At 37.7% G+C, this 22,538-nt stretch overlaps 2 protein-coding genes across 4 annotated transcripts in view; one reads left to right on the forward strand and one right to left on the reverse strand.

Moving 5' to 3' along the window:
• Window positions 1–2,225: 2,225 nt before the first annotated feature.
• On the reverse strand, window positions 2,226–20,312 carry ttc13 (tetratricopeptide repeat domain 13). 3 transcript variants are annotated; one of them, XM_043220268.1, is made up of 23 exons: window positions 20,122–20,312; window positions 18,649–18,743; window positions 18,041–18,116; window positions 17,897–17,967; window positions 17,262–17,327; window positions 15,919–16,011; window positions 15,702–15,818; window positions 14,677–14,787; window positions 14,436–14,518; window positions 14,207–14,348; window positions 13,293–13,467; window positions 12,339–12,495; window positions 12,096–12,226; window positions 11,111–11,243; window positions 10,916–11,008; window positions 9,714–9,797; window positions 8,556–8,640; window positions 7,219–7,325; window positions 6,226–6,361; window positions 5,247–5,326; window positions 3,517–3,595; window positions 3,355–3,434; window positions 2,226–3,259 (listed from the first exon to the last, which is right to left on the reverse strand). In XM_043220268.1, the coding sequence occupies exons 1-23, from the start codon at window positions 20,288–20,290 to the stop codon at window positions 3,145–3,147; spliced, it is 2,478 nt and encodes an 825-aa protein (XP_043076203.1). In that variant the 5' UTR covers window positions 20,291–20,312; the 3' UTR covers window positions 2,226–3,144. The 3 variants fall into 3 exon arrangements, with proteins under 3 accessions (XP_043076203.1, XP_043076202.1, XP_043076204.1); XM_043220267.1 differs by having other exon boundaries at window positions 7,219–7,328; XM_043220269.1 differs by lacking the exons at window positions 17,897–17,967; window positions 18,041–18,116 and having other exon boundaries at window positions 7,219–7,328.
• Window positions 20,313–20,446: 134 nt separating this feature from the next.
• The window catches only part of arv1 (ARV1 homolog, fatty acid homeostasis modulator), a 4,700-nt gene continuing 2,608 nt past the window's right edge, over window positions 20,447–22,538 (forward strand). Inside the window, exons 1-4 of the mRNA XM_043218680.1 lie at window positions 20,447–20,581; window positions 21,062–21,181; window positions 21,333–21,486; window positions 22,097–22,318. Coding sequence (XP_043074615.1) covers window positions 20,486–20,581; window positions 21,062–21,181; window positions 21,333–21,486; window positions 22,097–22,318 — 592 coding nt within the window. The 5' untranslated portion in view covers window positions 20,447–20,485. The remainder of the gene's footprint in view (window positions 20,582–21,061; window positions 21,182–21,332; window positions 21,487–22,096; window positions 22,319–22,538) is intronic.

Consider the following 22,538-nt stretch of genomic DNA (forward strand, 5'->3'; position numbering starts at 1 on the left):
CGGGCTGGAACTCCGTGGTTGGGCTGCCCGGTTGTAGTGTCGCTGTTGAGCCTGTTGGGCTTTACATAAGTGGTCCCGGACTAATGGCATAACGCGGTCTATCCGGTCCCTCATCTCCCTGACGTGCTCCACGACGGTACGATGGGCTGCCGGCTGCTGCTCCCAGGCCTCCGAGGTGCCCTGCCATTGGATGGGAGTGTGCCAGCTCTAGGATTGCCTCAGTCTTTGATTTTGGCACCACCAACAGCAGTTTCTCCTCCCCCCTCCGCTGGGCGACACAGTACAACAGGCCATTTTTTACAACAAAATGTGGGAGAGGATGTGGCCCTGGCCGCACATCCTGTTCCTCTATAACGCGCACTTGCGCCAACAGTGTTTAAGGCGGTCATCGCTCTTTTTGGGCCTGGCGAACGAGCCCCCTCTCGAGACCTGTTGAAAAACATCAAAAAACAGGTTAGAGCTCTGGGAGGGAGACTCACCTTCTCTTCCGCTATCCGAGGCCAGCAACGCCGGGCGGGTCCGTGGCTTGCGGGCTTGCCGGGTTGTTGGCGGTTCCCTGGGGCTGGCCGGTTGAGTGGCGGCGGCGAGTAGCTGGTCAAAACCTGGCCAATCCCTTCCCAACAGGACTGGCACGGGAGGTCCTTCACCAGTCCGACTTCCACTGGCCAGGCCCCGGCCTGGCCGAGATGTGGACACGCCGCGCCGAACTTGCAGGGTGTCCCCGTGTACACAGGTGATGGGAATGAACGCTTTTCTTTTCCGTCGGGGGGCCAGAACGCTCGTGGCGCACCAGGGAAACGGCACTGCCTGAGTCCAGTAGAGCCCGAAGGGGTTTCCGCTCACCCGGACTTTGGCTTCTGGAGCTCCCTGGGGTGGCTCGTGGTGCACGATACAGCCGCCAGCCACGCGGGCACCGGATTTTCCGTGGGCATGGGTTCATCGCGTGGAGAGGGAACCGCCGCCTGTGTACTGGTCTCGACGCGCCTCCGGCATGCGCCGCTCCTGGACCACCCTCCGGGAAAAACGCGGCGCCGCTCCCAGGCTCCCGAGATTGGGCCGCATCCGCCAGCTCCACTGCCTCGACGAGCTCGGGCGGTTGTGGTCGGGCCGCGATTCGACTGCCTGTCTGTGGGAGCGGGAAGGGCTCTCAAAAACCGATCGACCATGACTCGCTCCGCCACTTGACTCGCGTTGAGGTCCCGCCGAGGAGCCAGTGTTGCGTAAGGCGCGCGAGGTCCGCTGCTTGCGCGGGGCGGGAGGCGGGGTTATACTCCCAGCTGTGAAACTGCTGGGCCGCTGCGATCGGTGAGAGGCCGAGCCGGAGAGGATTTCTCGGCGCACTTCCGTAGTCCTCTGCCGCCTCGAAAGAAAGGGAGAAATACGCCGCTGCGCCGCGCGTTAAGAGGGGGCTAGTATCCGCGCCCATTCTCAGGGTGCCAACCTTCCGCGTTGGCTGTCGCTTCAAACATTTTTAGGTAGGCTTCTGGATCGTCATCCGCAGACATTTTTGGCAGCAGTTTGGTGGCTTGGGCTCGAGGGTCCGGTAGCGGAATCTTTTGGGCAGCGGCGGTTCGTAGGGCGACGAGCTCCTGCTCCGTTTCGCCCTGTCGAGTAGCCAGGTGTTCCACGATTTGTTGCTGGCGGACGCTAATCTCGGTGAGCCTTTGTAGCAGCTCTTCCATGACGGGGAAGGAGCGCTACGCCACACGGCAAACTAAACGGGAGACAAGAAGAAAAAAAAAGTAAGGGGGAAGACGAGATCGCTTGCCGGTGTTTCTTCACACTTTTGCCCGCATTCTCCACCAGTGTGACGCTAGTCACAATATATATACACACATATACATATATATATATATATATACTTACACATATATATATATATATATATATACACATACACACATATATATATATATATATACACACATACACATATATATACACACACACATATACATATATATATATATATATATATATATATATATATATATATATATATATATATATATATATACACATACACACGTATATACATATATACATATATATATCTATATATATATATATATATATATATATATATATATATATATATATATATATATATATATACATACATATGTGTGTCTGTGTATATCTCATCATAAATATATTTATTTATTTTTTGCACATTTTGTCCATAAAAAAAGACTTTTAAAGGGCATTAAATATGACAACAGTGGTTTCATTCAACTGCTTTTATTGACTGTGGCTGTTCCAGCAAATTAAGTCACAGATTTTCCACTTTCAAGTTTTTTTTTGTGCGTTAAAGAACCCTCCTTTATTTTCCCTTCATGGAAAAACACCCCCACTGTTTTTCATACTTTTTTATGGGAAAATAAAGGAAATAAGTCTTTGCCAAAAAGCACCAACAGGAAGAAGAAAACTGAAATTCTACTTAAAATGGTCCCTTGAGAACATAAAATAAAATCAAAGATGTATAAGATTAACGAAAAATATGACTTTTTCTTGATTCGAGTCACTATAGATTGAGGCGCAACTGTTCCCAGTGTTTAAGGTCACGTGAACATCTCCAGAATCTAATCGCACATTATTCAGCTGAGCCATTAAATAGAGACAACAAAAGTGATAAAGAAGCCAGTGTGGACAATGAACATGGCAATATTACCAACTTCTGTCTTTCAAAAAAACCAAAAACATTTCCAAACGTATTTCCCTACTGTGTTCAAGTATTCAGAAAGGAACTCAGAGCTGCAGAATATTGCTTAATAAACTCTTCAAAGGACATCTCTGCAACAAGTCAGCAATTTAATTAAAAACAGCGAAAGAATCAATGAAACGCAACGAACAAATAATATTATTCAATTATATTCTGCTACATGTCCTGCTGTCTTTCCAACTCAGATTATGCTTGCAATTGCTGAACTTTGGTTGATAAAGGGCAACCCCAAATTCTAATTTAAAATTTTAATAAAGAGTCGACTCTCTTCCCCATATTTGTGGAAAGCAAAAGCTAAAATCAAAGAGAACTTGTTCTGATGTTCGATACGTAAAAACCATGTAAAAGTAAAGACTGTGAGCAAAGATGCCCTGAGTAGAGATGGCCCTTTGTGTTTTAAATATATCCGTGGTGTTTCAAGTTCAGGATTTCTTGGGACAGTGCGAAGACGAGTCTGTGTTTAGAACTTCAATCATGGTCCTCGTTAACTGGAACGTCTCTGAAACCGACGGGAGGTTTTGGTACCAGCTCGGCAAACTAGTTACAGAGAGAGAAGAAAGCGTCAGCGGTTTCTGAACGTGAGTTACAATCATCGGGATACTCGCCTCGGACTCAAAACATTGAAGTCGCACCTCTTTAAGCTCATCCAACTCTTGACGGTCTTACTGAAGCGATCGGGGCTCGCTGTAGTCATGGCTTCGAAATCGAACAGCTGGTGGCCAAACCAGAAAGAGTAAAGTGTTACAGTAGACGTTTATAAAGCGTCACGTGTCTCGTTAAATCATTGATGTTACCTTTCCAGACGGGATCCGGCCCAGCACCTCTTTCCCGCTGGCCATCAGAGCTCCCATGACCACGGAGTATGCCACGACGCTGGAAGAAGAACAGCAATTTACCAAAGTTCAAGAAACATGAGTTCTGATATATACAGTGCACCCGGAAAGTATTCATAGCGCATTTTTTTATGTTGCAGCCTTATTCCAAAATGGATTAAGTTCATTTATTTCCTCCAAATTCTACACCTACAATACCCTATAATGACAATGTGATTTTTTGAAAGGGTTGCAAATGTATTAAAACAGAAACCTGAAAAATCCTGTGTACATAAGTATTCGCAGCGTTTGCCGCGAAGCTCTAAATTGAGCTCAATTACGCTCTGTTTCCCCTGATTATTCTTGAGATGTTTCAGCAGCTTAACTGGAGTCCGCCTGTGGTAAATTCAATTGATTGGACATGATTTCAAAAGGCATACACTGGTCTATATGAAATCACAGGGTTGACATTGAATATCAAAGCACAAACCAAGCATGAAGACAAAGAAATCGTCTGCAGGATTGTCTCGAGGCACAAGGCTGGGGAAGGTTACAGAAAGATTTCTGCTGCTCTGAAAGTGAGGACAGTGGCCTCCATCGTCAGAAAGTGGAAGATGTTTGGAACCACCAGGACTCTTCCTGGTCACTCTGTCTGAGCTCCAGCGTTCCTCTGTAGAGAGAGGAGAACCTCACAGAAGGACAACCATCTGTGCAGCAATCCGCCAATGAGGCCTGTATGGTAGAGTGGCCAGACGGAAGCCACTACTTAGTAAGGAGCACATAGCAGCTGCCTGGAATTTGCCAAAAGGCATCTGAAGGAGTCTCAGGCCATAAGAAACTAAATTCTCTGGTCTGATGAGACTAAAATTGAACTCTTTGGAGTGAATGCCAGGCGTTACGTTTGGAGAAAACCAGGCACCGCTCATCACCAGGCTAATACCATCCCTACAGTGAAGCATGGTGGAGGCAGCATCATGCTGTGGGGATGTTTTTCAGCAGCAGGAACTGGTAGACTAGTCAGGATAAAGGGAAAGATGAATGCAGCGATGGACAGAGACCTCCTGAATGAAAACCTGCTTCAGAGTGCTCTTGACCTCAGACTGGGGCGACGGTTCATCTTCCAGCAGGACAATGACCCAAAGCACACCGCCAAAATATCAATGGAGTGGCTTCACAACAACTCGGTGAAGGTCCAGACCTAAATCCTATTGAACAAAATGGCCGCACACCGTCGCTTCCCATCCAACCTGATAGAGCTTGAGAGCTACTGCAAAGAGGAATGGGCAAAATTCCCAAAGACAGGTGTGCCAAGCTTGTGGCATCATATTCAAAAAGACTCGAGGCTGTAATTGCTGCCAAAGATACATCAACAAAGTATTAAGCAAACGCTGTGAATACTTACGTGCATTTGATTTTTGGTTTTTTATTTTTAATAAATTTACAATTTCAAAAACTCTTTTTTCACCTTGTCATTATGGGGTACTGTGTGTAAAATTTAGAGGAAATAAATGAATTTAATCCATTTTGGAATAAGGCTGTAACACAAAAAAAAGTGGAAAAAGTGAAGCGTTCATTTTTCTCATTCAACTGTAATCCATTTAAAAAGTAGACCCGTCAATATTAACAGCTGTTAATATTGAATTTTCATTCAATTTTAAGATTCAACTTCCTAAAGCCCTACCAACCTGTTTACCATTATTAAGTTTTCTTACCTGGAGCCTCTAGACAGTGGCATGAGGTTACAGAAGTAATACACCAGAGAGAGAATTAAATTACACACAGCATCTGCGTCCTACGAAAAAAGAGAGAGAGAGAGAACATATTAAGGTTGTATGTTTATTTAGTTTTCACTCTCCGACTGCGGTCTGTATTCAATAGTTATTAAATTGGAGGATTGAATTTGGGGAAAATAATGCTGACAAAAAAAAAAAAAAATCAGAACGTTAACTTTATGCTTTATATTTGAATTTTATTATATATTTAATTTTTGCATTTAGGATTAATTTAGAGTGCAATTTAGTGCTTTTTTTTTTACTAAAATCTCTAATTAGAAAGTGTGCTTTGTGTGATTGTTTTTAATATTTGTGAATAATAAATATAAATATATATAATAATATAAAAATATATTAAAATGTATTATCCCTATGAAAATAAATAAATAATTATATATATATATATATATATATATATATATATATATATATATACACACATATATATATACACACATTTATTTTTCTTTTTTTTCTCAAATTAACAGAAATATATTCTAATGTTTATTTTCATTTCTTTTAGATGCTTATAAAAATTATATGTAAAGCATCATTATATTGGTGGTTTAAAAATAGTTTTATGGAAGCTATGTACAGATTAATTATTCAAACTAAATGAAAGCCATGAAAACCGCTTTGTGCAGTAACATTAAGACGCATGCAAAGACACCTGGGTTTAACAGTGTTTTCAGGGTCTCTGCGTGAGCCTGTGAGAGAGACCAGACACACAGGTCACAGATCTCCCACGACTCTCTGCGTAACAGGTCAGACAGGTGCAGATGCCAGGAGCGTTTACGTGACGCTGAATATATTAGCTTCAAGAGACGTGACTAATGAACGCACGGCAGCAGTCGCGCTACAGGTTCAGCAGGAGACAGAGGAGATTGTGAAATCAGAGACAGACAGTTGCTAATCTTACCCCGAGTTCAGTGGAGAGCATCAGGGTTTTGCCTTTGGCCGTGAGATCTTTATAGAGCGCTTCAATTTCTGACTGATACTGCTGCGTCCTCTCATCTGTGGTCTGAGTCTCCACCGAAAACAGCATGTTCCCCACTCTAACAACAAAGTCATCAGCACAAGACACAAAACAAGGTAGCAAAATATAATCAGGTCATTAAAAACTTGCTAAGCGGCCTTTATACGTGGTTTGAGCTACAAAACGTGCTAAAACAGTACAGCCGAATGCTTCACATTACTTCTAATAGACTTGCTAATATTTATAAAAGATGTGATAAGTTTATATATGAAATATATTAATATATAAGAGAAATGATATGAATATAAATATATACATGTAATACACATATATATATATATATATACACATATATATATATACACACACATATATACACATATATATACACACACACATATATATATATATATATATATACACACACACACATATATATATATATATACACACACACATACATATACATATACATATATATATATACACATATATATACATATATATATATATACACATATATATACATATACATATATATATATATATACACATATATATATATACATATACATATATATACATATATATATATATATATATATATATACATATATATATATATATACATACATACATACATACACACCACACATATTAAGTAAACTAAAAAAATTATATTAAATGTGATTAATAACAAATAACCTAATAATAATCACTTCCCAGTTGATACAATTATATATCAAAAAAATAAACGAATGAACAATTTCAGCTTCAAAATTTCTTTAAAGGGGGTGATTTAGAATATTTTATATATTTGAAATATTCGCTGTAGAATTAATTATTGCTGTGATGAACGTTTAGGTTCATCCGCTTCATCCCATAAACTGAAAAGAAGGTGCTAAAGAAGGTGAACTGTGAAGGTCTGATTCTCACCGATCTCCGGTGATGGTGATGGTGAACCCGTCGTATTCTTTCCCAGGATCCTTCATACTGGGCACTTTAGAGTTGACCGTGAAGCCGTCTCTGGTTTTACTGTTGAACTGCTTCAGATATAAAAACATAAAAGCAGAAGCGCATCAGAGAAAATCTTTCTTCACGCACTTCGTGAGAATTTATTATTTTATTTAATACGTCTATTAATGAACCCAAATGCAAATGTTAGACAGATACCAAGCACAATTATCATAGAGCCAGTGAATAAAAAGACGGGGAATGGCTGCACACGTGTTTATTAAAGGCTCTCTCACAGATCTGACCTGATCCTAGATTACACACGTGTTGGGGGTGTTAGCTGTTTCTATGACTTACACTCAGTAATGGGAACTAAATTTGGATTGTCATATGAAATATATGAATGGTGCGTCGAAGAAAGAAAGACTGAAATAAAATCAATAAAAAATTTTTTTTTTTTAAATGTATAATGGCCTTATTTATACAGTTCAGACACAATACAGGGTAAAATGTTTGGAATAATTAATTTTAAATACAATTTTTCTGAAAGAATATAAAATCCTTATCTTATACCAAGGTTACATTTATTTAAATAATTAACAGCAAAGACTAATATTCTGAATTTTTATACAATTTAAATGGAATATTTTCTATTTTTATATATTTATTCCAGTGAATTTTCATTGCTTCAGTTTTTTTAGTGTCACGTGATCCTTCGGAAATCATTCTAATAAGGTTCTTAAGGTACGTTTATGTTTCTTATGTTGAAAATATTGAGAGATTATCGTTTTGAAAAATACTTTTCAACGTGTAGGAATTAATCCCGATGTAAAAATCCTGAAAATTAATTATGTCATGGTCATCATAATAACAATATACGTTTTCAACATTGATAATAACAGTAAATGTTTCTTGAGCCTTAATTCTTGCACTAATATAAATAGAACGATTAATCGCGATTAATAGCATCTTAAAGACGTTTTTGTTTACATAATATACGTGTGTTTATTGAGTGCATTTTTTATTTATATATAAAGTCACGTACAGCTTCTATCTTGAAGATATATACACATATGAATATATAAATGTAACATCTTTTTCTTAAATACATACATGCACGTATCTTATTTTGCATGTGATTAATTGCAATTAATCGTTTGAAAACACACAAAAAAAGCATGCTGGTAGACCTAGAAAAAGTCACTGACCTCGTCTAACCAGAAAGATGACTTCATTTCATTCAGCACACAACTTATCCAGTTAATGATTAATAAAGATAATAAAACTGCACCGTTTGTCATGTTTAATGCTCCCGTTACCTTCATGATGGGCAGCAGATCCTCCACTTTATTCACATTTTCCAGAGCCTGCTTTACTTCCTGAAGCCCCCGAGGGTTATACGCCCTGGTGGACCAAAAAAACATGCGCATGAAAATTATTACAATATATAAGTCTTATACATGGACAACGAAGACAAGATAAACCGTACGTGAGTGAATGGATGCACAAATAAATAAAATAAATAAGGTGACAATAATGAAGGAATAATGAATAAAGTTTATAACCGAGTGGTGTAGTGTTCGACTGAATGTACAGGGTATAAAATAAGCGGTGCTATATTGTTTAAAAGTGTGGAAACAGGCAGATTTTTGTTATGTTATTGAATAAAGTCTCTAAAGCTCCCCTAGGGTGCACATATTTGATCAGAAATACAGTAAAAACATTTTTCAGTGATCAAAGCTGATTTTTCAGCATCATTACTCCAGTCTTCGATGTTTTAATATGCTGCTCAAGAAAAATAATGACAAAAAATGTTGAAAATATTCAGTTTGATAATGTTGCGGATAATTGAAAGTTGTGAATTGATGAGGGGTGTGTTATTAAATGAATAAATGAAAGAACTAACAAACAGCTGTGTTAAGCTTTTGTTAGTATATTTTGAAAAATTACTCTGCCTCCCAAAATAAATAAACACACACACACACAGACACACACAGACAGACACACACACACAGAGACACACACACAGAGACACAGAGACACACACACAGAGACACACACACAGAGACACACACAGATATACAGACACACAGATATACAGACACACAGATATACAGACACACACACACACACACAGAGACACAGACACACACACACACTGACACAGATATACAGACACACACACAGATATACAGACACACAGAGACACAGACACACACACACACACTGACACAGAGACAGAGACACACACACACACAGAGACACACACACACACACAGAGACACACACACACACACAGAGACACACACACACACACAGAGACACACACAGAGACACACACACAGAGACACACACAGAGACACACACACACACAGAGACACACAGAGACACACACACACAGAGACACACACACACACACACACACACACAGAGACACACACACAGAGACACACACACACACACACACAGAAACTTACCCATGATAAACCAGTATTCTTTCCTTTACAAAACTAAGAATACTACTGAAATACTCCAGATATCTGATATTAATAATCTGGCCTCTGTAAAACAAGAGAAAACAAACAAACAAACAATGAAAACACTATAAAACACCCAAAGCAAGTGTTAACTCTGTGAGCAGCACCTATTTGTCCGGCTCCTATGCTGACAGGTTAAAAATAAACATTACGTGTTAAAAGCCTTAAATAACTGTGATATATGACGAGCGCTGAGCGATGTGATAACACTAATGCTTGTAATACTAATGATACTAATGCTTGTTGGGTTAAAGGGTTAATGTTTACAAGAGAAGCACTAAATGAGACATTTCTCTTGTATGTTTCAGAAATGCGCTCGTAGGCCGCACGAAGTGAGGTGACAGGCCAGGATCGGGCCCAAGGCCATGAGCTGTGTCTTCACAACCAGAGTCGAAGACGTGAGCTTTCAAAGCTGCTTCACTGAACAGGATTGCTTCATTTTATTCTAATAGGAAGTCAAACTGTTTATACTCTGCTCAGACCTGAGGTGTAAAAAATTCACTGCATCTTCTCTGTTCAGAATCATCATTAATGATACCAATACTACCATATACAATACTAGGCCTATTTAATATTGGTATGGTATATTTTCTTCATGAACACGATTTGAGGGAAAAATTTAATTGATGAAAAAAAAAATGCTACATTCATGGCCGGCAGTTGTGATTATAAATCAATAATATACATTTAAAATAAAATATATTAATACTAATATTAATATTAATACTACTACTACTAATAATAATGATTGTAAAAAAGAAGTATCACTGCTGCAACGTGTCAAAGTAAAATTAATAGAAACATTTTACAATAAGGTTCATTAGTTAACAAAAAAAAAACAACAATACTTCTACAGCATTTATACGTTTTTGGTTCATGCTGATTTCAGCATTCAGTAACGCTTTATAAAAATCACAAGTTGTGTTTGTTAACATTTGTTAACGCACTGTGAACTAACATTAACTACAACAATTAATAACGATGTCGTTCCTTCATTACAGTTGAGGTCAACGAGAAATCTTCGTCATGATTCATGTCATCACCCTTGGTGCGAACAGCCCTTAAAAGTCAAACAAAGTTCTTAAGCGGTTAAGGCTGGCCGCTTCACAGAGCAAACGACAGGTTGAGGGCAGATACAGCACCTGATGAGGTTAATGTGGTTGTTAAATCCTCTGCTAAGACTCCTGGCAGGCATCTGATCCAACCACAGCACAGGCTGGTCTGGATCTGCAATCCTGCTCACACACACACGCACCAGCAAAGATCAATCATCAAGCCTTAGTGACACCCTCCACAGAGGCGTGAGAAGAGCTCAGGCACGCCGGCTGGAATCTGACCTTCTCCATTTCACTGCGATGTCAAACATGTCTCTCCACTGCAGCTGTCTGGTCTTTCCGTTGACTCGAACCTTCGAGTTACTCCAGGTGCGCTGCATGGCCTGCATCACCTCTATGGTGGCCAAGCCCATCGCTACACAAAACACACACACACACAACGCAAAACACAAGACAACACTGAAAACGTAATTCGCAAGTATCTACGATAAGCATGCTACTTATTTTTTTTATTTACAGTTCATTTTGATATTTTCGGTTAAAAATGTAATCAATTTGTTATTTTTAAAAGTGAAAAAAAGAAGTAAAATCACAGCTTATTGCTTATTAAAAACTGCATAAAACTATCATAGCTTTTGACTTTTTAATGATATTGCAAAAAATGTCCTGTGGTGCAACTACTATAAAACTTGGGAAAAAATTATTTATGAATTAATAATCCATGATATGTGATATAAAAAACATGAACCTAGACAATTCTACTTAAGAACTAATGATTGGTCGTGTATTCAAGGTGCTAAGAAAATGTGATAAACTGATTTTGAAGGTTGGACCACATGATTTATTATTTTTTCTTTATTTAGCAATTTAATCATTTCTATATTGCTATTTGTATCACTATTCTTTAAAGATTTTAAAGCTCTCTGATCGCCAACATAAAAAAGGTTACGAAAACACGCCCCCACTTTGTGATGTAGCAATGTGGGGGCGTGCTCAAACAAGCCGTTTTAGGGGGGTGTGTACAAGTCAACTTTTAAAAAGAACATCTCTTTGGTTTTGAGACTTTACAGATCTTCTTTACGCACCGAGAGCTTGTAACACTCTAAAGAGAAAGGAAAACGTGAAATGCCACCATATGACCCCTTTAATAAATGAATGTTAACAAATAACACCTATTGTAGAGTGTTACCATTTAATCATTGAAACTTCTTTATGCAACGAAAGTATGATTGTGTTATTTAGTTAGTATTATTTAAAGAGCTCTGACCTCTGTGTATTCTGAGGTTTGATAAGAAGCCTGACGTGTCGTACTGCATCAGTGCACCGATGTGATCCGCCGTACAGATCAGCTTCTGAACTTCAGCAGAGTAACTGTCAAAGTTCTGAGGTAGAACATCTCTACAATCACAAAAACAAGCAGGGAATCGAAGGTTACGCGATGAAAAAAAACATACCAATCATGTTAATCTGATGTGATGCCCAAAACACAAAGGTTTGCATCTAAACTCACTTAATATGAGGCTGAAGTCCAGGCTGTTCTTCATAGTCCTCGATGAGGAAGGGGAGATTTTTTGCCCAGTGGTTTTTAAAGTTTCCAGGCAAATCCTGATCAACGTTATACTCCGCAACCGGTACATCCAGATGAGAGTGTAAATAACGGGAGTATTCTGTCACAGAGAGAGAGAGAGAGAGAGAGAGAGAGAGAGAGAGAGAGAGAGAGAGAGAGAGAGGCATACAACACACACTATTCAATTCATATTTCAATCAGTATCTGAATACTACACGCCTTTTATCTAAATAAATTTTTTTAATATAATTTATCTTTCATTCACTTCAATTACTATACATATATAATTACTATACTGCACACACACAAAAACTGTTTTTTTTTCATCAATGATCATCAACAAAAGGAAATAGCATGTTTATCCAAGAAACTCTGAAGCAGCACAACTGTTTTAATATAGAAACAATAATAAGAAGAAATGTTTCTTTAGTGTCAAGTCATAGAATGATTTCTGAAGCATCATGTTATTAAAGTGCTTTATGTATTTAAATAAATAAAATGTATTTGATTGTAATAATTAGTGCTGTATGAATACACACACATACAGCATAAATTTAGATCATTTTTCAAATATTGTTAGATTTTAAATTCTTGGATATATATATATATATATATATATATATATATATATATATATATATATATATATATATATATATACAAATGCATTAAATAAACTATTTTATCTACATAAATATATACATGCATGTGTTTGTATTTATATATAAATAATGAATATACACACAACTATACTATATAAACAATTTTGGATGCGATTCTTTAGACAAGATAACACTATCTATCTAGCTAACACAGATACTGAAGCTAATAAGAACTAGTGATTGTGTAACGTTTGTTAATCTAATGGAAATTATTATTATACACATAATTTCTCACCTCTGAGATATTTGACTTTGAGATACTCAGAGCTGGCTTTCTGTCCCAAGAGAGGGTCGTTGAGCATGACTTTAGTCTGAGCTTTGATGCCCTCGTAGAACTGGCCCATGGCCACGTGACTGAGACCCTTCATGTACTGACACACTTCATTATAGGGCTCCAGCTGCAGACATCTCTGAAAGAGACCGTGATAAGACACCACTGAAACAAACAGCCACAGGACTTTGAGCTCACGACAGCAGACCACACCAGTCCAGACGTGAAACACAAACCAGAAGTGACCGGGATAACTCAAAAATGTGTTCATTTTGAGTTTCAATGCGAGAACGAAATAATATGGAAAAAATGAACCTGTAGCATTCTCATGAAAAATACTGTTTTGAAAAGAAAAACTATCATGTGACTTTAATAAACTTAAAAAAGGAAAAAAAAAGAAAATCAATGTTATTGATATCGTAAAGAAGGACTTTGGAGTTTTTCCAAGAGAAATTAACTTATTGGTTGTTACGTGACAAAGTGCTTTGAGATTCTGTTTACCATATTCAGCATGATCTACGCATGCTGAAAAAAAATAAATCAATGTTTACACGTGAATGAAAACTTCAGTTGCATTTTGATGCATGTGGATTACTTTTACAATGTCTTTTTGAAGCATCAACGTTTGGTGCAATGGACATTGTGATGGAGGAACGGAAATCTCTCAGGTTGTATTAAAAACATATTTTGTGTTTCAAAGATGGACAAAAGAATTTCATTTTTGAGTGAACTCTGATGTAAACATTTTGATGTTAACATTCATTGCATTAAGTAAACATCTACTTCATATCTATTGTACTTCATGTTACTCCTGACAACAAAGTGATAAACACAACATCATTCCACACACACACACACACACACACACACACACACACCTTAAAGTTGCCGATGGCCTCCTGCAGGCTGCCATGATGGTACAGCATCATTCCTCTGAGCTGGAGAGACTGGATGTGGTTTTGATCCAGTAACAGAGCTTTCTGGAAGCTCTCCATAGCATTCTCAAAATCACCCAACTCCCTGAACACACACACACACACACACACAAATGTCTGAAACATCTGAAAAACCGACTATTAAAATCCTCATGAGTCAGTAGCAGCTCACCTGTAAGCCTGACCCAAGCTTTTATACGCATCTATGAAGTCTGACTTCAGTTTGAGAGCTTCTTTAAACACCTCTATAGCCTCCTGCACGCAGAAAACATCATTTAAATATAGTCTTTTGCAAAACATGTCAAATGGTCTTTTTGAACTTTTTGCAGCGTTGCAGTCCAGTTATTACATCCAGGGCATTCCGGATTGGTTTACACTTACACAAAAGAAACACATCTGTGATTTTTATTTACCTTAAGGAGGCCCCTGTGGAAGAAAGTCAGGCCTTTATAGAGCATAGCGATGGGCTGGTTCTTCTTCAGCTCTAGAGACTGCTGGAAATCCTCCATGGCTGCCATATAATCCTGACAGACGAGAAAAAGGAGAAAAAGGAAGGTATCTGTAAGTATTTCGAACAATATAAAGAAACGTAAGAAATGTACATTCATAGCTTTAATCATAAAGATACATTAAAACTGATTAAAAATGGCAGTAAAGATTTTTACACACACGCAAATAAATCATTTCACATCAGTTCTGTTCAGCTCCAGCAGTGATAATGATGATAAATGTTCCTTCATTCTTCATAAATCATTGCTGATTTAATGTTCATATGAAGACATGAATAATAATGATGAGAACAGTAATTATATTAAAATTGAATTTTTTTTCACTATATTTTGATCAAATAAATGCACCCTTGGTGACATTTATAGTATTTTTAAAAAAATCTTACAGACCTCAAATCTTCAAAAGGTAGCGTATATTCCTTTTAATAATGTTATTTGTAAAATAACTACATAATTAACAAGCCAGAACATACTGTACACATTAAAAACCTGCACTGTAAATGATAATCTTCTTGTTTATTTTTTTTTTAATCAACGGTTGGATTAAAAAAAAAAAAAGAGAGAGAAATGGGCTCTTTTTGCAATTCGTAAGTTGCAATATGAATTGAAATATGAAAGAAAAAGTATACAGTCAAAAATGTCATTAGTCCAACAAAGGTTCTGTGCCAAATTAAGTGACTAAGTAATACTAAAGCCATAAAAAACTAAAAGATAAGTCACATTAACAGTAAAAAAGGACACTGTAGTATTTATAATGCATCAATTTACTGTTCAAACGGATAATAAATATCTTCACTTGTGTTCAAGCTGACAATCATGAGGTTTCTGGACTCTGTACCCAGACAGATCTGTCCGTTTTGGACATTATATAAAGTGATCTATAACAGAGGTAGTCAAAATCAAAGTGCACGCTGACGTGGTGTGTGTACCTCTGATATGAAGAGCAGCGTTCCTCTGTGTCTGTAGAGCCGGGCTGAAGGCTGCAGCTGTATGGCTTTGGTCAGATCAGACAGAGCTTCACTGATGCGGCCCAGAGGAGACAGAATCTGAAATCGCACGGCTCATTATTACCACTAAGCACCTTATAAACGGTCGTAATTAGTCGTTTGAAGTGCATTTAAAGGAAGTCAATCCCTCGCTCCTCACCTCTGCCCTCTGCTCATACACTTCAGGTCTGCTGGGCTCCAGGGCGATCACTCTGCTCAGCTCATAGAGAGCCAAGTCTGCGTTCTTTATGTCCTTCAGAGAGAGAGAGAGAGAGATTCCTTTATGTAGAACTCTCTCTGACTAAAACTGCGCATATAGTTATAGTGCTCAAAAGTATTATGATCAAAGAAGGCTATGCAAAGCTAAATGTTCATCATTACTCCAGTCTTCAGAGTGATCCTTCAGAAATCTGCTGCTCGATTAATCATTTGTGATTTGTGCTCAATTATCAGTTCTTGCTCAATATTTTTTGGAAGCTGTGGCGCTCGTTTCAGGAATGGAAGGTTCAATGAACAGCATTTATTTAAAGAAATCGTTTCCTGTCATGTGTGCTCAGATTGAAAGCTTCCTTACTCATTTTCTTTTTTGAGCTGTCAAACATACATACATACATACGATGCAATTAATCAACACATATATTATGTATATATAAAGATGCACACAATAAATACTGAAAGTATTTACATATTTACAATATTAATATTTCTAAATCTACATCATATATAAATATATTTCATATAAAACATAACACATTTTCCTTAAATATGTACGTGAAAGTATATGTATTTAGATACATAATGCATAATAAGTGCACATGGTTCACACATATATTATGCAATCAAAAATGTTTTTTTAACCCTAAACTGTCTATTATGTAACAATGAAGACTGGAATAATAGCTGCAGAAAGCTGTCAAATAAAAAAAAAGTTACATTTTAAAACCGCTGTCAAACGATTAGTCAATATTAAGCATTCAGTGTATATATATATATATACAGTGTATATATATATATATATACAGTGTATATATATATATATATACAGTGTATATATATATATATATATATACAGTGTATATATATATATATATATATATATACACATACATACATATGTTAACTTTATATTAACTATATTTAAATATAATATAAATTATATAAATAAAAATATATACACGAAAATACATGTAAATATTAAGCAAGTAAATATATGCTGGATGTGTGGATTATATATATATATATATATATATATATATATATATATATATATATATATATATATATATATATATATATATATATATATACACACACACACACACACACACACACACACACACACACACACACACACACACACACACACACACACACACACACCTCATATTGTTTTAACAAAACATATTATTTTGGATGAAATTAATTGTTTGACAGCACTAGTTTTAAGAGACTTCTTATCTATTCTAAGTGTTTGGCTGGTGATGTAAAAAAAGAAAGACTGACCTGCAGACTCTTTTTGCCGTAAGCTATTCCCCGTCCATAGATGGCACTGACCAGCTCAGGATCTCCCTTAAGACAGAGAATGTGAAAAAGGGCTCATAACAAGTTCATAACTGCCATACAATCAACCTCTTGTGCAATACTACTCAACCTCAGGTAGAGTGCTTCTGTTCATATTCATTTCACTGTACATAACTGATATACCAATATTTCAACATAAAATGATCTGTCTAAATCTGTCTAATTAACGGAAAAAACACAATACAAGAAGCAATAGCGGCGCAAATGGATTTTAATGAGCTTTTTTTATTATTTATTTTATTTTATTTTATTTAATAGCCACATAAACTACATCAAACCATATTCTACACTTGCTTTCATCTTATTCTTGCATTTTTAAGAAAACGGTAGTCAGTTACAGTGATAATCAGCTAGGAATATTACAAGACCGGAGCTTGACGCAAGGATGTGAAAGCTTTTAACAAGTTAGAAACCTTGAAACCTTTTTGCATTTATATGTTTTTATTACTTGGAATAACTATTAAATCATGTGCAACGAAGCTAGAAAATTTAATCACGGAGCTAAACGGGGGACGGAGCTGATTTCATGTTGTGTCATTATGTTTACTCCAACTGACCTGCAGCAGTAACGAGAAGTGCTTGATAGCTTCATCGTACAGGCCGTTCCCAATCAGAACATAGCCAATGGCTGAAAGAGAAACAAAACAGCGTTGGCGGAGCACGTCAGCCGAAGACCAAAGTCAAAACACCATGATACGCACCGAGTTCTTCATTGGTGTTTTGGTTTTCCACAGCGAAAGGAAACCGACGCTGTTCGACAAACAACTTCGCCTGATTCTGCGGTGACGGAAAAAGACAAACGTGTCAGGAAGCAGGTCAACCTCTAGCGATCAATCCAACCCAGCACTGGTCGCAATAACAATGTAAAGAGACCCACAATTACGGAGGACTTTTTTTCGTGCTGGATAGGAAGCGTTTGGGTTTTGGCTTGATACGCTTTTTAAAGAGCAGGTGTTGAAGGAATATTCACTTCTGTTACCATTCACACACTTTACGACTTTCTTCAACGAAAACTAATGTGCATAGTATACTAACATGCCACCGTCCCTTTTTTATGCACTTAAAATGAATGGGGACTGTAAACTGCAACGGCAAAATTCAGCAATTAAAACATATTTTATGGTGCTTTTTACGATTTTAGAGCTTAACGGACCCAAAACCCAGTCACTCATCAATATTCTCCCGCGGGTTCACGTCTGTGTTCGAAGAAAAGCAAGCCGAAACGAGAGTTAATAAAGAACGACAGAATTTTCATTCGGGCCTGAACAAGTCCTTTAACACCGCGCAACGAAATGCAAATACAACTCACGAGGATTTTCTCTGCATTGAGTGAAAAGATGGACTCGCAGGGCGGGTTGCTCCCCTCCTCACAGTCCGGATCCTCCAGCTGCAGGATTGCCGACTCTGTCGGACCAAAAAAAAAAAAACATCACCGGATGTGACAGATACAAAAAGGCTAACCAAATCACTTTGGCTTGAACTTAACGTAACGAGTGTTGTTTTCAAAACAGCGCACCATCTTGATCACTGCCTTGCCATTGACTTTCACAGTATGGAAAAATACTACAGAAGTAAATGGCTGCCATCAGTAAATTATAACAGAATTAAATTTTTGGGTGAACTATCATTTTAAAGATGCCAACAAACTTTCGATTTCATCATTTGCGTAATTTGGCTAGCTGCGAAATATAAACTTGTGGCAACGCACCAGAATGTCTGATTAAATCAACCTTTGAATATTTAGATATTACGTAGTAAGCTGCACAATAGTCCTTCTTCTTCTGCTTTTTATCATCTATACGGTTGTCTTCATATCGCATCATGCATCTGTATCCATAATGAAAGATTGCGTAATGTTAGTTTGAATGGCATGAAATGTGACCCTGGACTACAAACTATTCATAAGTGGCACAGGTATATTTGTAGCAATATCCAACAACACACTGTATTGGTCAGAATTATACATTTTCATTTTATGCCAAAAATGTGGATATTATATAAAGATCATGTTCCATGAAGATATTATTTTGCACATTTCGTAACGATTAGTAATGCGCATTGCTAAGAACGTCATCTGGCCAACTTCAATGGCGATTTTTCCAATATTTTTTTTTTTTTTCAGACATCCGCCAACATTGTCCTATCCTAACAAACCATACATCGGTCGAAAGCTTGTTTTTTCGCCTTTCAAAAATAATTACCATTATGAATGGTTTTGTGTTCCATTATCACAAAACTACTAATTATTAAACAATTCGCCAATAAGAGGTAACCTAACATTACCTCTTTACGTTACGTTCTTTTACATTATGTTCTTCACTTTCATTGTGTTTTACTAGGATTGCATTTCAAGGCTCATTTGAATGAAAACACAACCTGAAACAGAAAACCAAGTCACCATGGCAATAAAACAGTGAACTTTTTTGAAACAGTGAAATTTGTGTTTTCATGGCACTCATTTCACTTACTTCAAATACCACGATCATAACCAAGCTACATCTGCTAAAACCAATCTTGAACTCAGTGGCACCCAATAAAACGTTAATGTTGCATGTTTATTTAGTAGTTAGACAACGTGCATGAATCACCGGAGTTTTGCATGCATGATCTATAGCAGTTTCTACAAGCGTTTTTAGTATTTCTGGGTTTATAACATGAGTTTCTGCTGCATGATGTGAGTTTCTGCATGTATGATCCCGTCAAGCTCTTGTCACTGTAACGTTAAGCGGAAGAGAGTGAATCAGATGCACATTATATACATCAGGACGTGGCAGAAGCTCACCGCAGTCCGCCGCATACTCCTCCCACTCGGCCGGAGAGCTGCAGCCGTGCTTGTGAAGGTCGCTGTTGAATAAAGTCAAGGTGGAGAAATACTCGCTGGATAAAATAGCTCCACATAAGTACAGTAGCGACAGAGCCACCAGCACAACACCCCCGCCAGCAGGTGCCATGTTGTGAGTAATGTTATGAGCAGGTGAGGATCTGTGTATTCTGGGTAATGTAGTTGCGTGGAACTAAACCCATACTTCCGACAGTGGCGGAGGAGAAGAAAAAAAACTACGTTTCCCGTCAGAAGCCCAATAAGCCCCGCCTCTTATAAAGGGTTCAGGAAGCAGTAGGCGTGTTTTCATGCTGTCATATGGAGAATGGCACCGGGATTGTTTAAATGCGTCGAGTGTAACGAAGATGCAAACGAGCTGCATCGAGATTACAGCAACGGAATACTGAAGATCACTATATGTGTGAGTGCATCATAAAATGTAGAGTTTCCTGTTTGGTTTGACTGTTCTGTTGAGGTTAGCATGCCCACAACATAGGCCTGAAGTACTGCACATGACGAAGAGCACGGCGGTTTTTCTCTGTTACTTCAGTTAATTTTACTTTTGTATTTATATTTGTTTTGTTTTTGGCTGTAAAAACCGAACAAAAAAAAAACATTTTCACCATTATTGCCCAGAACAAATACGGTCCCAATACAATACGGTCCCCCGGTTACAATAGTGTAAACTATTGTTGTTATTGACAGCGAGTACATTTTAAATAAATTAAATACATACATACATACATACTATCATCATCAGGATAATGAAAGTGCCCCAAAACAAATATTTCATTTAAAAATGTGCATATACAATAAAATCAGTGTTTTAGCTAACATAAGTTGTCATTCATAAACTGTCATTCAAAATGTAATCTAACTGATGACTTTTCTCTCTCTACAGAAATCATGCAAGAAACCGGTTGACAAATACATAGAATATGATCCAGTTATTGTTCTGATAGATGCCACTTTATGCAAAATCCAGGCCTTTAGACATATCCTCTTCAACACTGAGATCAATGTAAGCGAAACTTTTATATTCAGTTTTTTTTAACAGCTTTATATATGCACGCATGAAGTTTGTATGCCGCGTGCCGAGTACAGACGGCATAAATAGTATACAAAATACTATATTGTGAACACGTCCTCTGTTCTTCTCTCTCTCTCTGCAGATCCACTGGAAGCTGTGTGTGTTCTGTCTGCTGTGCGAGGCGTATTTGCGCTGGTCCCTCCTGCAGGGGTCCCAGCCGAGCAATGACCCCGCTGATATCATCCGTTACACTAAAGAGTGGGAGTTTTACTGCATGTTTGCAGTGGCTGCGCTGGGTAATCATTGTTTGTCATATCAGAATTATTAAACAAAATGAGTTATTAGGTGACAATGCATGTTAGAGGTTATGCATTTAGGGGTTTGTAGTTTTGTAGCACCAGTATCTTCACTGCGATTTTTATTTTAATATATATATATATATATATATATATATATATATATATATATATATATATATATATATATATATATATACACATTTCGATCTGTTGAATGCATCATCGCTCAATATGTGTTAATTTCCTTAAAAAAAAATACTGGAAAAATAATGTTAGCATTTGTTGTTTTTAAGTAATTACTTTGCATATTTTTTTTTACTGTAATATGGTAGAATTTTATTCCATTCGTGAGAATGCAACATAATTTTCATCACGAAAACAATAGCTCCCCTGATAATATAGTTTTCATTTTCCTAATTATTATGTACTACTCTTATTTTTATCGCCGTAATGCAAAAGGTTGCAATACAGTAATGAGAAACTGAGAATGCGTTTGTCACTTTAGCATAATGGCACCTTAAGTGAAACATGTACGTAATCGTCACTAAAATCATGTCACGACGCGGAAAGTCGCCCTGATAGTCCCGTGTTCTTTGTGTCTTTCTAGAGTTGTCCGTGTTCTGCGCAGGTGTGTTGTTCGTTCTCTGGACGACGCAGCGCTGCTGTGGTTCCTCTCTAAAACTCGCCCCGCTCTTGAAGGCGCTTCTGCTCTCCGGCTACGGTAAAGTGCTGTTAATTCCGGCTGTCATCTGGGAGCACGATTTCTCGCCGCTCTGCTTCAGCCTCATACGGCTGTTCGTCCTGACCTCCAATTCGCAAGCCATAAGAGGTGAATATCGACTTTTCTGGCGCGTTAAACGCGCTCGCGGTCGGCACAAGACAACCACACACACTCTCTTTCATTCGCATGAGCACCCAGAGGCATAGTGAACCAAAGTAAACACTTTCTCCATCCCACACACGCATGCGTTCGCACAGAGGATAGCATTGTTTGAAGCTGGCCATTGCTAGCGTAAAGTCTTCAGGGTGTGCTAATCACCCCCAGCGGT

Source organism: Puntigrus tetrazona, chromosome 20, assembly GCF_018831695.1.
Source record: "Puntigrus tetrazona isolate hp1 chromosome 20, ASM1883169v1, whole genome shotgun sequence".
Lineage (NCBI taxonomy): Eukaryota > Metazoa > Chordata > Actinopteri > Cypriniformes > Cyprinidae > Puntigrus > Puntigrus tetrazona.